Source organism: Maylandia zebra, linkage group LG4, assembly GCF_041146795.1.
Source record: "Maylandia zebra isolate NMK-2024a linkage group LG4, Mzebra_GT3a, whole genome shotgun sequence".
NCBI classification, from domain to species: domain Eukaryota; kingdom Metazoa; phylum Chordata; class Actinopteri; order Cichliformes; family Cichlidae; genus Maylandia; species Maylandia zebra.
The window spans coordinates 30585283-30601440 of NC_135170.1; the positions used below are offsets into that span (position 1 = coordinate 30585283).

At 40.0% G+C, this 16158-nt stretch overlaps 1 protein-coding gene across 4 annotated transcripts in view; it reads right to left on the reverse strand.

The window, feature by feature from the left end:
• Positions 1 to 641: 641 nt before the first annotated feature.
• asic2 (acid-sensing (proton-gated) ion channel 2) overlaps positions 642 to 16158 on the reverse strand; it is a 404006-nt gene continuing 388489 nt past the window's right edge. For all 4 annotated transcript variants that reach the window (XM_076883386.1, XM_004552397.4, XM_076883385.1 and 1 more), the window contains 7 exons: positions 14494 to 14644; positions 14099 to 14155; positions 8458 to 8611; positions 6320 to 6411; positions 5097 to 5176; positions 4375 to 4443; positions 642 to 2733 (listed from right to left, as the gene is read on the reverse strand). In XM_076883386.1, coding sequence (XP_076739501.1) covers positions 2632 to 2733; positions 4375 to 4443; positions 5097 to 5176; positions 6320 to 6411; positions 8458 to 8611; positions 14099 to 14155; positions 14494 to 14644 — 705 coding nt within the window. In that variant the 3' untranslated portion in view covers positions 642 to 2631. The remainder of the gene's footprint in view (positions 2734 to 4374; positions 4444 to 5096; positions 5177 to 6319; positions 6412 to 8457; positions 8612 to 14098; positions 14156 to 14493; positions 14645 to 16158) is intronic.

Here is a 16158-nt window from a genome sequence, read left to right on the forward strand (position 1 = left end):
TTTCAAAGAAAAATGGATGTTTCAACACGATATTTAGTACAAATATGTTTGTTTGGCTTTACCACTTTCGTTCCTAACCTTAACCAATAACCATGTCAGTAATTTGGTATGATCTTTATGTCTTAATGTTCTAACCTTCTTATCAACGCATTTTGCTTAAGGCTAATTGTTAGCATGCTAACAAGTTAAATTAAAGTGAAGGACTTTTATCCTCTAAGGATCTACATGTAAGCAATCAGAGAACTGCTATTTCCATCTGCAGTAATTTATAACTGCCCATTTTCCAGGACCTTTTTTCAGAAATTAAAGGCATAGGACATTTAAAACCCCAGCACAGAACAAAGAAGGTATCAGTGACAGCATATATGACATCGATTAACTCAGGAATAGTAGTAAGAGAAGGATCTGGTGTGTATGTGGGTTGCAAAGCAGCTTACAGAGACGTAACGTCATTATTTCAGCTGAGGTTGCAGATGCCTGAACTCCAACTATCCTCAGTTTTCATTCCCAGCAACTCTTCTTCTGATCCTCTGTTTCCTGCGTGATGCCCTTGTAAAACACATTAAGTGTCCTTGCTGTTCACCGGTGATACGCAAACAGGCTTGTCTTGCTCATCCGTACCACAAAAACACCCCAGCCGCTGCAAAACAATGTTTTCATTTAATCATTTCACATTAAAAACACACACTGTATGCTGCATCACAAAATGAGAAAACGCTGTCCTCCAATAACAACTGAAGCTGACGTAGACAGAAGAAACAGCCAGTGTCGGTGCCGGCGAGAGAAGAGACACATTTATGTTTCCCCCTGCAGGGTAGCTGAGGACTGTGTTCGTCTGAAGCCACAACATGAGATACACACATACAGCAGGTTGAGCCACAGATGGAAATCATAATTCAAACAGTCTAACAAAGCACTTGAATTCATTCCTACCTGTAATGTATATTACCATGATGACAGAGACCAAGCCAGGATGATCATGGGCTAGAAATAAAAAAAAAAAAAACCCAAACAAACAAACCCAAAAAACTCAGATACACTAAATCTTCCGAGTAGTATCACAAAAGCTTTTGGTGTGAAGCCACGATGTACTATGTAATGGTTGCTTTTGAGTACACTCAAGGTTCAGCTAAACCCGTACTGAAAAGCATGGGTCTTTCATTTTTAGCACGACATTCAACTACCTCAATAACATACTGGCCTACTTAGAACTGCTGAATGAGTAATATTCTTAAAGAAACGTGACATATATGCAGTCAATTGTGGACCTGGAGTTGACGTTTCACCAAAGTTCTTTTGAATAAGAGTTGCTTCAGGCATCTCTGCGTGGTACCCGTTTTTATGAAAGCCATAGAGAAAATAAAACACAATTATTTACACCATAACACAGCAGACCCTGTATCTTAACAAACATCCTAGCCAAATACTCCTCATGGTGCTTTTGTAATCATTTTTATAATCATGAAAATGGTTTAACATTGTTAAGCTTGGGGATTTCTTTTGGCCGAGGACAAAACGATGCCATTCTTGATAAAATGGTAATAGCTGTCCAAAATTTCACCCTGACATTCTCTTAATGAAATAATGGTTTAACAACTCCCTGGCCGTATTCATTTACTGCAGTGTTTTGTACAAGGCTTGCTGTCTGGCAGGCAAATAAATCCTCTGGTGAAGTGCAGCAGCCAGAAGCAAGTCCTTTATTCACATAAATTAAATGTAAGCATACGGCATCATTTTAAAGATGCCTGTAAAGAAGGGCTTAGCACTGCACGCAACAAACTTGCCTTCGAGTAAACTCGTTAAACAGAAACTGAAAGGTGAAAAGAATATGCAAAATGTGGGCTCCTAAATGTTCACACTGTTTTCAATAAACAAAGCAAAAAATATTAAGTTTTTTTCTCCCTCACACTTCACCAACTCCTACTACAAAGATAATTAGCTGCATATTAAAGAAATGATAAACTGCTCATTAGAATAGATTTCAGAGACGGTTTGGTCACAACCTGAACTATGATTTTAAACAACCATACGTTCAATCTGTACATTCGAAGTTCAATTTCTCACCTGGGCCCTTGTTACAGGCCTGTGCTGCAGATGGGGGGCGGGGCAAATGGCGCACATATAGAGTAAAGCAACACTGCAGTCCAACGTATGCATCAGCAAAGAGAGCAAGAGAGATCGACGCATGCAGTTTGGACAGTCGAAACCAATTTTTGTACAGTTCGTTTGGCAGTGAGCAACATATTTGTGTTATTTTACATAAATATGCTGCACAGGGATGAGTCCCCTTTATTGGTTATTGTCCCACCCAGTCACATTTTTTGTGTGTGCGTGCATGTGGAGACTCAGACCCCACTGCGGGTTTGGCACAGCAGAGGCCACCCTCCCATTGCAGGGTGACAAAAAGTGCTGATAAGTCCAGCTGACAGCTCCTTCATCCCTATTAGTGCCTCAGACGGGGGGAGGGGTGTAACAGAGCAAAGCGCTGTCCTTAGACCAACCAGTGTTCTTGTCCTTGTCTCCTCCCCCCCCTTTTTAAGGTCCTGCAGGATGCTGTAGCGAAGGATGTAGCGCCACCTAGTGGAGGCAGCCGCTGGATATGTGTTGCTCTGAGGGGAAGGGAGACGGGCTTCAGCAGGCAATCTCCTCCAGGGTGCCCAGCGTTGTCTGCAAGGGGACAGTCACAGTGTGGCTGATGGACTCTGAGTGGTTTGCCACAGGGTCACAGGAACTCTGGGAAAAAGAGTGAAAGGCCAAGGGCTAGGTCACATTATAAAGTGGCACGATCCTACAGGTAGTATTTAGAATGACCAAACTTCCACCTGAACTCTGAAAACTGAATTAGTATAAGTATGCAAGGTCTGATCAAAAGGTTTTTACTTGACCAATAAGATGCACAAACCCTCACTGGCTTAATGTGTTTTCATTTCCTTAATCTGAATTCAGGAAAACAAAACAAATGATAAATCTGAGGTTATTGTACTCGGCCCTAAAAATCTTAGAAACATGGTGTCTAACCTAATACTAACTCAGGATAAAAACAATTAGTGATGCTATAACAAGTTGCTTACTGCATTTATTACTTAGGTTGGACTATTGTAAATATCAAGTTGTTCTAAAAGCTCCCTCAAAAGCCTTCAGTTGATCCAGAACGCTGCAGCGAGAGTACCGATAGGGACTAGAAAGAGAGAGCATATTTCCCCTATACTGGCTTCGCTTCATTGGCTCCCTGTTAGTTCAGAATCAAATTTAAAACCCTTCTTCTCACATTCAAGGTCTTGAATAATCATGTGCTAGCTTATCTTAAAGTCCTCATAGTACCATATCACCCCAACAGAGCATGTTGCTCTCTTTAAAAATAGTTTGGGAGGGCTCCCAGTTTGGATTTGGGAGACACGATGTAATGCACCTAGGCTGCTGGGAAATTTGCATGATGCACTGTGAAGTGCAGAAGTTCACCACTTTTCATTTTTTGTGCATTTATATACTACTTTATTTTACTGGTGAAATAAAGGATGTGACCCAGAAAGTAAATACTCATCAGCTATCATTAAAGTCTGGCTCTCTCTTTATAGTATGTATTTTGTCCTGTCTCTCTCTGCTCTCTTCTCTTTCCATCATCCCCAACTGAGTGTAGTAGATGGCTGCCTCCTCCTGAGCCTGGTTCTTCTGGAGGGTTTTTTCCTATGTAATGAACCCTCTTGATGTGAGGGGAAAAGTGCTAACCTCTGCACTCACATAACTGGGAGTGCTAACCAGTAGACCAGCTAATTATTCCATTATTAAAACTGAAACTCAGTCATGACTGGATAACTTTGTTAGCATAGGAGATATGGATATACACATGAGCAATTTTTTCAGTTTTAATAAAGTGCAGCAAAACAAACAATAATAAATACACAAAAACTAAATAATAATAATAATAATAACAAAATCAATTAGCAAACAAAAAGTAATGTCTAATAAGTTGCTACTGAAAGCTGATAATTCTCACTGACTACTCTGCAGATATCCTCCTTCAAATTTATATTAAATTAGGGCACAGTTTGACAGTTCTGTCCATCAACATCATGGTACTCCTTATACTGTCGCTGACATTAGTAACACTAAAGACAGTGGTTGTTGCTGCTTGGTTTCATCAAGACATCTCTTTTGGAGCTAAGCTTTCCTGCCAAATTGCCATGACATGGTCAGAACACAGTCTTAGTCTTGCTTGGGTGCCCTTTCTACATGCTTGTGTGGAGGAGCAGGAATAGTGCACGGTTTGATATGCATGATCGGAGTGAGTGAAATTATACCAGATTTACATGCTCCACTTCCAAAGAGCTCTCAGTGAAGACGACTAACAAGAAAAAGTGTAAAGGTCACTCTTACCACGTCCTCTCCATGACTCTCCTCCTCCTCCTCTCTGCTTAGTAAGTCCAGTAGTCTGTCTTTCACCACCTGCAGATCAGAAAATAAAAATCAGAAACACTTAATTCCAACTGTTAGAGAAGATCTCTGAGAGCTCTTCTTGTAATTACTGACTGTAAAGAAACATTTGGTTTCAAGGCAAAAACGTAATTAGGTGGGAAATGTGGCAACAAAGTACGACATTACAATAAGCTCAGCGTGAAAGCAACAGCTTTCATGTTGAAAAAAGTTGCTTTAGAAATGCTTATGTCAGCAACATGAGGCCTTCTTATCCCCATAACCCCATAATATGGTCATTAAAATGAAGGAAAAATTCTTCAAAATGACTTTTTCTGTGTATCTGTAAAACCCTAGGGCAGGCGAAGACTGTTATGTGCTTATCAGAACCCCACGAAGCTGAAAGCAGCATGAGAAGCTCTAAAAAAAAAGGCGCACAATAGAGTAAAGGTAATGGAAAAGTATCATCCCACAGTCCTTTATCTCAGCCAGAACCAGAGTGAATTTAGCTTTTGATCTGCTTTTTGTATCTGTGACATTGATTCTGTTGTCACCATTCACAATCAGGGCTCTGCCAAAAATCAAAAAAACAAAAATTATTAAACTCTATTGAGAGCAGGGCTGGTGTTCAGGATTTATTAGTCATTTCAACAGGTATATATGACAGTAAGAAATTTGAAACAGACCTCATACGCGTAGTCAAACAGCTCTAAGATGGTGAGGATGCTGGCTCCAATGAACAAACCCATCTGGCCACCAATATCACCTGTGGAAGGACAGAAGTACAGTACAGACACACCAAGAGAAATACAAAGCGAAGACACTCTTTTGTTTTTCTGGAAAGATCTTTGTGTCATGGTCAGGGGAAAGACTTGATTTGATTTACTTGCAACACGTAGGCACAGATAACGGGGACAGACAGGCAGAAAGAGAGACAATTTTTTTTCATTGTGAAAACAGCCTGGTGTTATAAATTGCAAGAGGCATGTTGCTACTGGTGAAATAAAGGATGTGACCCAGAAAGTCGAGCGACACTGACAGATCCATGGTTTTGATGGCTCATCAGATGGTGCTGCAGTTTGTTGGACCAAACTGATACAAAAGATATGTTAGGTCTTGAAAGGTCATTAAAATGACTAAAAAATTGCACTTTTTAGTGCATTTATTGCCTTTTAGAAAGTAGAAAAAGTAGAAAGGGATCATTTAATTTGGAAATAGTCTATCAGAAAGCTCTGCACCAATTCTGAAGCTGCTCAGGAGGAAAAAGGAAACACAGCAGGGAGTGATAGGACACCTAAACAAAATGCAGGGCATGAACCACAGTGCTAACTACTAATGCCGACTTTATTGCTCTCTAAAACAGGTCTGCTATCCGTCCGCATCTAATATTGCTTTGGCACATAAGGGCAGAGATGCTGTCTGTGACGTCAGCAGCACCTGACTGAACGGCCATATTTGACATGGTTTATTTTCTTTGGTAGTTTTGACACCAGAATCCCAGAACATCTCAAACCATCACAGCTCGTCTCAAAGCCACTGGCCTTCATAAACTATATAATATGAAAACATAAACTTTACTGAGCTTCCTGTGTTCAATCTCTAATAAGGAAACATGGAGATTATTAATAGCTAAATTTATGAGGTATGTTGGAATTATCTTTTTAAGACAAGATGCTCCATTACCAATAAGTAAAGAGTAATTTAGCTACGGCGAACATCCTTTATATAAGAAATAGAAATAAATCTCAAAAATACAGTAACCTAACAAAAGCAACACATTTTATAACTTAAATATGAATCAAGTAAACAGTATAATCTATGAAAAATGCAAGATTTTATACATGCGTTCTGTTTGTTTTCCATATGAAATCCAGATTTGGAAATCAAGGTAATCAATGAGCCCACCTACCCAGCAAGCCTGCCACCTCATAGGCTTTCTTCTGCTCGATGGTCTCGTAGTTTAAAGCTTCAAAGAACACATCCAACACCAAGATGTTGTCTCTGTAAAAGGTAACAGAAGGTTCATTTATTTTTCCTAATAAAACCCCACTTCAGGTAAAAACTTCAGTTAATAATAGTTCATTTATTTCAAGAGTGACTAGAGGAAAAACAACTTGCTTACTACCTTAATTCAGCTTTCAACAATCCCTGTTATCTACAACCTTTATTTAAAGCAAGAACAGAGAAAAGGCCAAGTGGTTTGCGCGGGTAATTCGCAAGGAGAAACTGCTTAACCTCTTTACAGGCAGAGTTTGGTTTTCTCCTTTTTTTGTCTGTCTCCCCTTCAAATGATCAATTCATAGACACAGTAAGCTCAGCTCCTTTTTTATTCAGTTGTAAAATGTCATGTTGCATATGTTTACGAGTAAACAAAGTGAACAGTTCTAATTAATCAACAAAAGCACATTAGTACTCATTGAACTGGGTTTAATTAAGGTTAAAGATAACTATAAATTATAAACTGTACCACAGGATCAGTTATAAGTGTAGGAATTTTGTATCTGGAAGCCATCATGCTTTAAAAGAAGTTTGTGTGTTTATTTTTTTCTCCGAAAAACTCATCCTGAAGGTTCTCATCTATATTAGACATTATGGTTGCATCATGTTGCCTTGCACCAAATGGCATGTTTTCATTGTTCACAAACCCATAACAACTGACGTTATTTTCATTTTATGATAATAACATCTAATTTATATTCACAAATCCTCAGTTATGCACAACATATTCTGAAATCATCAGGTTGCTTGGCAACCACCTACCAATGGACTAAAATTATCTGATTTTTTGGCTCAAAATCTCACGATACATGGCCCCATTCATTCTGTCCTTAACACGGATCAGTCGTCCTGTCCCCTCGGCAGAAAAACAGCCCCATAGCATGATGTTTCCACCCCCATGCTTCACAGTAGGTATGGTGTTCTTGGGATGCAACTCAGTATTCTTCTTCCTCCAAACACGACGAGTTGAGTTTATACCAAAAAGTCCTACTTTGGTTTCATCTGACCACATGACATTCTCCCAATCCTCTGCTGTATCATCCATGTGCTCTCTGGCAAACTTCAGACGGGCCTGGACATGCACTGGCTTCAGCAGCGGAACACGTCTGGCACTGCGGGATTTGATTCCCTGCCGTTGTAGTGTGTTACTGATGGTGACCTTTGTTACTTTGGTCCCAGCTCTCTGCAGGTCATTCACCAGGTCCCCCCGTGTGGTTCTGGGATCTTTGCTCACCGTTCTCATGATCATTTTGACCCCACGGAATGAGATCTTGCGTGGAGCCCCAGATCGAGGGAGATTATCAGTGGTCTTGTATGTCTTCCATTTTCTGATGATTGCTCCCACAGTTGATTTGTTCACACCAAGCTGCTTGCCTATTGTAGATTCACTCTTCCCAGTCTGGTGCAGGTCTACAATACTTTTCCTGGTGTCCTTCGAAAGCTCTTTGGTCTTGGCCATGGCGGAGTTTGGAGTCTGACTGTTTGAGGCTGTGGACAGGTGTCTTTTATACAGATGATGAGTTCAAACAGGTGCCATTCATACAGGTAACAAGTGGGGGACAGAAAAGCTTCTTACAGAAGACGTTACAGGTCTGTGAGAGCCAGAGATTTTCCTTGTTTGAGGTGACCAAATACTTATTTTCCACCCTGATTTACGAATAAATTCTTTACAAATCCTACCATGTGGATAATAATAATTATTATTATTATTATTATTATGTGGATTCATGGATTTTTTTTTCACATTCTGTCTCTCACAGTTGAAGTGTACCTCTGGTGCAAATTACTGACCTCTGTCATCATTTTAAGTGGGGGAACTTGCACAATCGGTGGCTGACTAAATACTTTTTTGCCCCACTGTATACACTATAACATCATCATGTTGCCTAACAACACCATGCTAACGGGCTACAATGGCCTATGTTTTGTGTCTATAACACCTTATACATACATAGTGTCATTTCCAACAGCAATAACAGGACAAACTGTAGCATGGTTATGTACTAATTACTATAATATAGCAGATGATAAGGAGCGTTATCTACTCACGTGATGTACTTCTCTGACTTGTTGAACTTTTTCTGCAGGTAGCGGGCTGAAGTCTTGCTGGGGATTTTGACCATGGATAACTCTTTGTTGTAGCGGGTCATGTTGCATGGCGTCCTGCACATGCAGTTACTGCTTTCCACAGCAGACAGTTTAGCTTCATAAAGATGTGGTTATGGAGATGGGGGGGAGCGTATTTAAATTTGAAATTTTAAAAAAAGGAACAGAATGACAGAGGATGGGATGAGCATGATTGACACAAGAAAAAAACGTTAGATTCCAATTCCTGACATCGTCAGAAATCCAATCTGAAGGCAGCAAATGGACCAAACTGGCTCATATCTACCTGAACAGTGTTTTCATAAAGAGTTTCATAAAGTATTGATTGTGGGTATGAGGCTCCTGATGTGTTTTTGAATATTAAACTGACAATCTCCACATTTTTTTAAGCCCTTCATCCCACAGGCATTTCATATCAAACTGGCAAAAACGACTCATCCCATTTATTTAAAGAACCTTTGCCCAGACCGAAGTGGTGTAATAATAAATTTCAATAAAAATGTCCAGGAAGTGAGTCATCTGCACAAAGCGGTCGATATATTAATCTAATATTGTATGAGAAAATCAACTCACCGTTGAGACTACAGAATATATATCTCTTATTACAAGATATAATAAAAGACTAAAATAATGTCTATACTATAGGAATTGTCCCCTGGGATTGCAAACCCTTTTCTTTGCCCTGCTCAGAGGATAGTGCTTTCTGGGATTTTTAGTGGGGCTTACTGTCCTTTCTCAGTTATCTAATGGTGAGTGGCCACAAAAGTTCATAAAAGCCGTTTGCTTATATTAAGGTATAGAGCAGTAACTGACTGCAAATACATCTAGACTTGGGCCCAAATGCTTTTTTAAACCACTGAGAGCGAGAATAGTGGACAGTGAACAGCATAGAGAACGAAGAGTGAGAGCAGCATTTGTGCAGACAAACAATGAATCAGAGAAATAAACTAGTTTGCTTGTTTCACTAAAGTGATGTTCTGAAGGACAAAACCCACCCACACCTCCACATAACCCCATTTTTATGTATGAAGTTTAAGTTTATCCAGTCCACAGTAGTCACTCTGCTCTCAATTGTGTGCGCACTGTAGAAGCACCAAAAACAGCAGTTCCCTGAGTGTCCAGCTGAAGCTCCAGAACTCAATTCCTGATGTTAAAATGCTCAAAATGATGTTTAACGTCACAGAAGAAGAAGAAGAAAAAAAAAACATGGTTACAGCCTAATACAAAAACAGTTTTGGTCTCTGCCTCTTCATAGGAACATACAGAGTGATTTTGAAACTCACCCTTTTTAACCCTTTTAAACTTAATGCCAACTCAGGCAGCTGTAGCTGATATCCATCTTTAAGACACTAAACTGGATCTCTAAATTGTGCTTGTGGTTTTGAAGCCTTTTCTGGATGATTATCTGGATACCTGGCTGTATTGTATTTGGAAGTATTGTATTTATAGTACTTTTTTTTTACTTTGATACTTAGTAGTTGGCAGGATCTGTATCTACACGATGCACCCACATTGTTCACTGATGTAGCCTGCTAACCCGACATTCTAATGTTAACTGATAAATTCACCCTTTCATTTAAATGTGGTCACTTCTGACTACACATTATTGAGGTACTGATACACATTTTTACTTTTTTAATAGTTACTATAGTTTCCAACTGCAAACCAACACAATTATTTGACTGACGACTTTTACTATTCTTTTCCTTGCTCGTCTGGCATTATTATAACTAAAATTAGAGGTCACACGTGCTGTACGTACAAACACCGGCATAGAAATCAGCATAAACGCCTGCCCACATTTAAAAAGTTCTATTGTGTTATGTGGATGTTTACTCAATCAAGCCCTAATGAAAGTGAATGTCATAATTAGTGTCACAGAGAAGAAATTATAAAGCATCAAACATAACCATGTGCTCTGTGATACACCCTTTACCCTGACGGAGACAAAGTCCTGATGCAGAAACATCAAGCTCTACTCAAGCTTCTGCTTTGGCAGACTCGGAGGAAAAAGTACTTGAATACACCGAATGAGGTTGTGTGAAGTCCACAGCCTCCTATATAACACCGACTCTCTCAAGAGTGATGGTAATATCAAGCAATGTTTTTTCAAATAAAAGGTTCTCAGGTACTGAGACTGCTCACCCATCAATCTCTTAAAGTCAGATTTTCTAAAATTGTTTAAATAGAGCTCATTGAATTTTGCCAGAGATTACTGAACTCTTTTTCCCACAATGAAAAAACTTCTCTTTTCAGAGCTAAAAATCGTGGGAGTTAAAAAAAAACCTGTCAGAATGGAAAAGAAAGCAGAAGTTAACATAATCAGACCTTTTTTCTGACCAAGGCAGCGCTGTGGCAGGCCCGCAGATCACAGAGCAGGAGGCAGATATTCCCCACGGTGCACTAATAGCTGGCGGGACCACACAGTCACGTAATTGCAAGAGGAAATTCAATATGGCTTCACAGTGGTCTCTTATTCTTATTCAAATGAGACGTTATTGGATACATGAGAGCAAGGCCTCATGCATTCGAATGATTGATTTCTTTGTCTAAGCCTATAACCTTTGTCCAGCTTCTCCACTCTTTTTCTCATGAACATTTTAATCTAAAATGTGAAATTACTATAATGCATTTCCTTCTGATAAATTTCATAATTTTCATAATGCTAGCATTAACAGCTAGTTATACATTACCTGACAAAAACTACGAACATGCTGCTTTAAGAAGCGGCTACATGAGAAACTGAAGACCATTTCTGCCTGGATTTATAGTTTTAAGCCATCTACATTTCCTCAAAAGCAAAGATAAGCAAGTTGTTCACAGACAGCAGATGCAACTGTCTCCTATTAAAATATATTTTCAAGGCTACTTCAGGACTTGAGTGACGCAGTTATATGGGTAAAGAAACCCAATCAAACTCTGCTGTGTGAAATCTCCTGTGGTGGGTATAGCAAATTGGCAGTTGGACTTTAAACTTGAATTCATTTGCATTCAATGATCCAAGCTGAGTAAGTGAGTGTGTTGGAATTATGAAAGCCTCACTGTTCCAAAAATGAAGCCAATTACAGAAGAGAGAGTAAAAGAGCTGTCTGGAATATGCACCTAAGCCTTGTGCACTCCATGATCGTACCATGTAACTTGTGCTTTCGAGTGCATGCTAACAAAATATGGGCGAGTTGCACCGAGGGCTCTCGTGGTGTGGGAGTGCTGCAGCTTGGTGCTGATTGCCTCAAAGTTTTGTTGGACTGTTTTGTCTATTCCTTGCTTGCCAGAAATAATTTATGATGAGATGAGAAAAGGTGGGGGCTGAGCAGGGAGAAAGCTGTAGGATGAGAGCAAGTATTGCTGATGAACTCCCACTGGCCAGCAGTTGAGGTTGATAAAGGTCATCATTACTCATTGTGCTTCTGAATCTAGTTAATATTCAGTGTATCTATGTACTCGCTCAGTGTTTATGCGCTTTTGTTTACCATAAAAATATATTAGATTTGAATTAACATGGCTATCAGTGGCTTTGGTTAACAGTTTCAGGTGTGCCATGATGTCTTAATTACTAGTCTTCCCCCCCCCCCCAGTAACAGTGGAAATGTCTTGCATTGCAAAGGTCTTTGAGTCTTTAAACTGCAGTGGGACAGCGGAAAACCAAGCCAGACATGATGTGCATCAAAGTCACAATTCTTATTGTGTTTGTTCTGTTTCTCAGTTCCTTTCAAGAGGAACTTTTAGCCACATTCCCACTTCCTACATTTTTTGTTTTCCCACTGGTCCGCGTTCAACGGGGCACATCCAAAACTCATAACTTTTTTTGCTACGGTTCACAGGTTGAACAGCACATAGACAGTGGTGAGCTATAGGTTTTTCTGTGGCATTTTTGCTTGCCGTTCAGTGGGGATGTCAGAAGCGTTAAACTATTAGCAGAAAGATGCTCATAAATCCCTGGCGTATAAAAAAGGCGGCGCACATAATGAATGAGCTGCCATAGGTGCAACCTTGGGTAACATACCAGGGCACCACCATTTCTCTTTTTTTTTTTAAAAAAAAGAAAAAAAAAAAGAACATGCTTCTGTGTGTCTTGATTTCCCTGCAGCCCTCCACTGACCTGTTTCCCATTTACTCATTTTCTAAGCATCTATTCAGGTCTATGTTTACCTTCTCGGGGCTACACCGTTGCTGTCCTTCATGCTATTTATTCTTGCAACCTAGCCTCCGTCATTGTTATCATTTCTTCTGTATGTAGTTCCATCATAGTGAGCTCCAAACACCAACCTTTTTTATGCATTTTAAAAAAGAAGACACATTGAAAAGGTGACAGATGATTTTTTTTTTCCTAATTAAAAATGGGCTTCTCACCACCACAAGCATTAGATTGTTGTTGTTGCATAGACTATGTTTAGTCAGATGTTGTATAATTGTCCTTCTTTTCTCTTGTCAATGTGTTTACATGCATTTATGCATAAACTCAGAGAAGGCCTTTGCTACTGTATGCGAAAAGATAATTACCAAGTGTCTGTCCTCATCTTCCTTACTGATGCATTCACTCTCTCAGGTACAACGTGGGGACTTAACGTTCATTGTATAGTTACATTAGCTATGGAGTAGACTTTTTAACAGTGCTGCCAGGTTGATTAGCTGCTGTAGTTTTATATTCCTTAAAGTTTGGTATTTAGGTGTTGTGCGTGCCTATTAGTGTTTCAATGAACTTGCTACACATAAGCTCCACCTCTAGCCTAAACTGAACTCTAACACTGCAGTCCCTGTCTTGCTAGCACACCCTAACATGACAATCATATATAGGAAACGGGGTGAGAAAACACCTTATGATCTAGCGGGCTTGAAAGGCTATTGCTTTTCAGGATATTTAATCTAGATAAAATCACAAAAAAATCAATACTGCCTGGCTTGTGTGTCAATTTGGTAAGATATCAGACAGATGTATTTGCAGAAGCATTTTCATAGGAAGTCGTTGGATGAGCCTACACTTAATAAAACTGGCAAAGTTAATATAAATCTTGACTCTGAAAAAGTGAGCCAGGCCTGTCAGAACTTTTTACATGGTTGTGTCTTTTAGCTCAATGCAGGAAATATGACGCATTATCTTTCTGACCATCCAGGCATTAAATTGAACTCTTACACTGCAGTCCCTGTCTGCTCTGATGGTGGTTACAGACTTGATGAGCCCTTCACGCACAAGGGGAAATATTAAGATGACTCCTCTTGATTAATTTAAAAACTTCATAAGTGACACATACACTTACAATATAATAGACAGAAACTTTTGACGCCTTAGTGGAAGAGCAGCATTGTCTCTGCAGAGCCTATGTTCTCTTACAAGCAGGATGTGCAGTGTGACGGTGGCAATCAGTTGTTGTCCATGTGTTTTACCACATTACTCTTAACCTGAGCTGTTTCCCATTTAAAATTCTCTCCAGTGTTGCTTACTTTTAAATCAGGTTTAGCATTAAAGCTCTGTGTCAACAGAAAAAATAATCCTAATCCTTTGCTGAGGCAAAAATTATATGTAAACCAGCATAGGCTACATGTGTATCATCTTGAATCCCAAGTGTGTGTATCCAAACAGACTTACCAAGGGCAGGCTCAGCACAGTCCTTGTACTGCTCAGGTGTGCAGTACGAAGCATCTCCTAGGAGCAGTTTAAATAAGACACATTAGAAGAGGTGTTGACCCAGTGGTGTTTAAACATTAAGTTCTTGAAACCCTTGCACCATAAACACATAGATAAATGAATCAATCTGCAAGGCACAGCACCTTTTCCCCTGCCAGACACATAATCCCAGGGCTTTTTAAATGCCAACACCTGATCCAGCATTGACTTATCATATCATTATGAGGCCTCTCAATGGAGTTAAATCTCATAAAACCGTGCTGAAAACTCTTGCTGATGAATTCGTGCTCAATACCACATCACCTCTACTTTGATGTTTTTCTGCCCAGTCCTGTCAGAACAGCAGGGGAGCTTACCAGGCATGTGCACCATCCTGCAGTTGCAATTCTCCACTATGTAGCGTGTTTCACAGTCAATCCTGCAGGCAGTTACACTGTAGACCTGGAAAAAGCCAGACTCCAGAGCTTTCGACTCACACTCGCCCCATGGGGGAGGCAGGTAGGTCAGCTAAAGGTAGGAAATAAAGTGGAGGTTGGTTAAGGATGGATGTCTTTGGAGGCCTGTGGTATTACATAGTAATAATACATATAATGATGTAGGCCAAGACCTAAGAAAGAAAAGGACCTACACCTATTTATAGATTTTAATTGACATTTCTATTGTGCCTGTATGCATCATCAGTTTGAAAATATTCAAGATTTTTATGCTATTTTTTTTTGAAAGACACTTTTCAAAACCTGCAGATACTCAACAACCATCCACAACGCGGTCTGATAGTGACAGCAGCTCTACAAAACACCTTCCTCGGCTGCTGAAATCTAGCCAAGTCGGAAAAGCAGAAGAGCCTCGCAACAAACCAGGCGGTGCAGAAAACAATTCAACAGATAGAGTCTGTCTGGGAAAAAACCCCCACATCACCCAGACATGGGAGCACAACAACTCCAAATGTTCTCCTCCTGCTCCTGCAGCTCTGAGGACTGGGACAACAGATGAGAAACGAGGGACACCGGGCTGAGCAGCGTGGAGGCCCATCTGCTCCACAACAGAGGCAGTGAGGTCCAGCCGTGCACTGTATCCATCACTCACCACCCTCTGCTCCTTAGTTCCCTTCATTGTCATCACAGCGCATCCCAAGAGAAGCAACGTGCTCTGCCAAAAGACCACTTTTTTTTTTTTTGGGATGAGACAAAATGCTACTGCCTGCCAGGTGAAATTTGGCCACAGTCTGCTTGTTAGCGGTGACAGAATTTAAAAACTCTGCCTTGCTATCAGGTAATGTTGTATCTCGGCTTCCAGACAGACCTAATTCTGTATTTCTTGGAGATACAATCATTTTACCAGCAATTAGAACAATAAATTCAAACACAATCCAAACAACAATCTACCATGTTGAATGTTTCATAGCCCAGAAGCCTCTAGCCATTTCTGGGCAGGTAAGAATGTCTCCTGCAATAATTAAACATGTCCTGCATGATGGCTGGAGGAAGCGTGAGCAATGACTACAAACACCCAGGCATTATTAATTTGTTAGAGATTTACAAAAGGTGCCCCTCATCCTTAACCTTTAAAACCACCTTCACACCTCAGCTAATCTTCACTTCTGGCCTAATTAGAGTCAGCTGAGGCTGATTCAAAATCTGATTATTTCTAGTAATCACATAATCTAAGGTGCTCAATATCACTTTTCACTGCGTTGAGACCTGCTGACCTGATTATGTTTCATCTAATAAGAGCTGAGGCCTGCGCCCCAGTCAAAGTGTTATTAATCAATGTTCCATTCCCCTTGTTATACCCCAGCAATGCAATTAGGCTTTACAACTTAGTCAGCAAAGAAAAAAAAAGTTTACAACAGGGTGGGCTACAATAAATTAGTGCCGGTTGAGTGAGCTGAAAAGCAAATTTGAGAGTTGTGGCTTAAGCCTGACCTCAACAAATCAGAAGCAAGTTCCAAAATTTGCACTTATCCATGTTATTTTTCTTAATTCTAATGCTACCACGGCAAACTGCAGCATAATGACTTT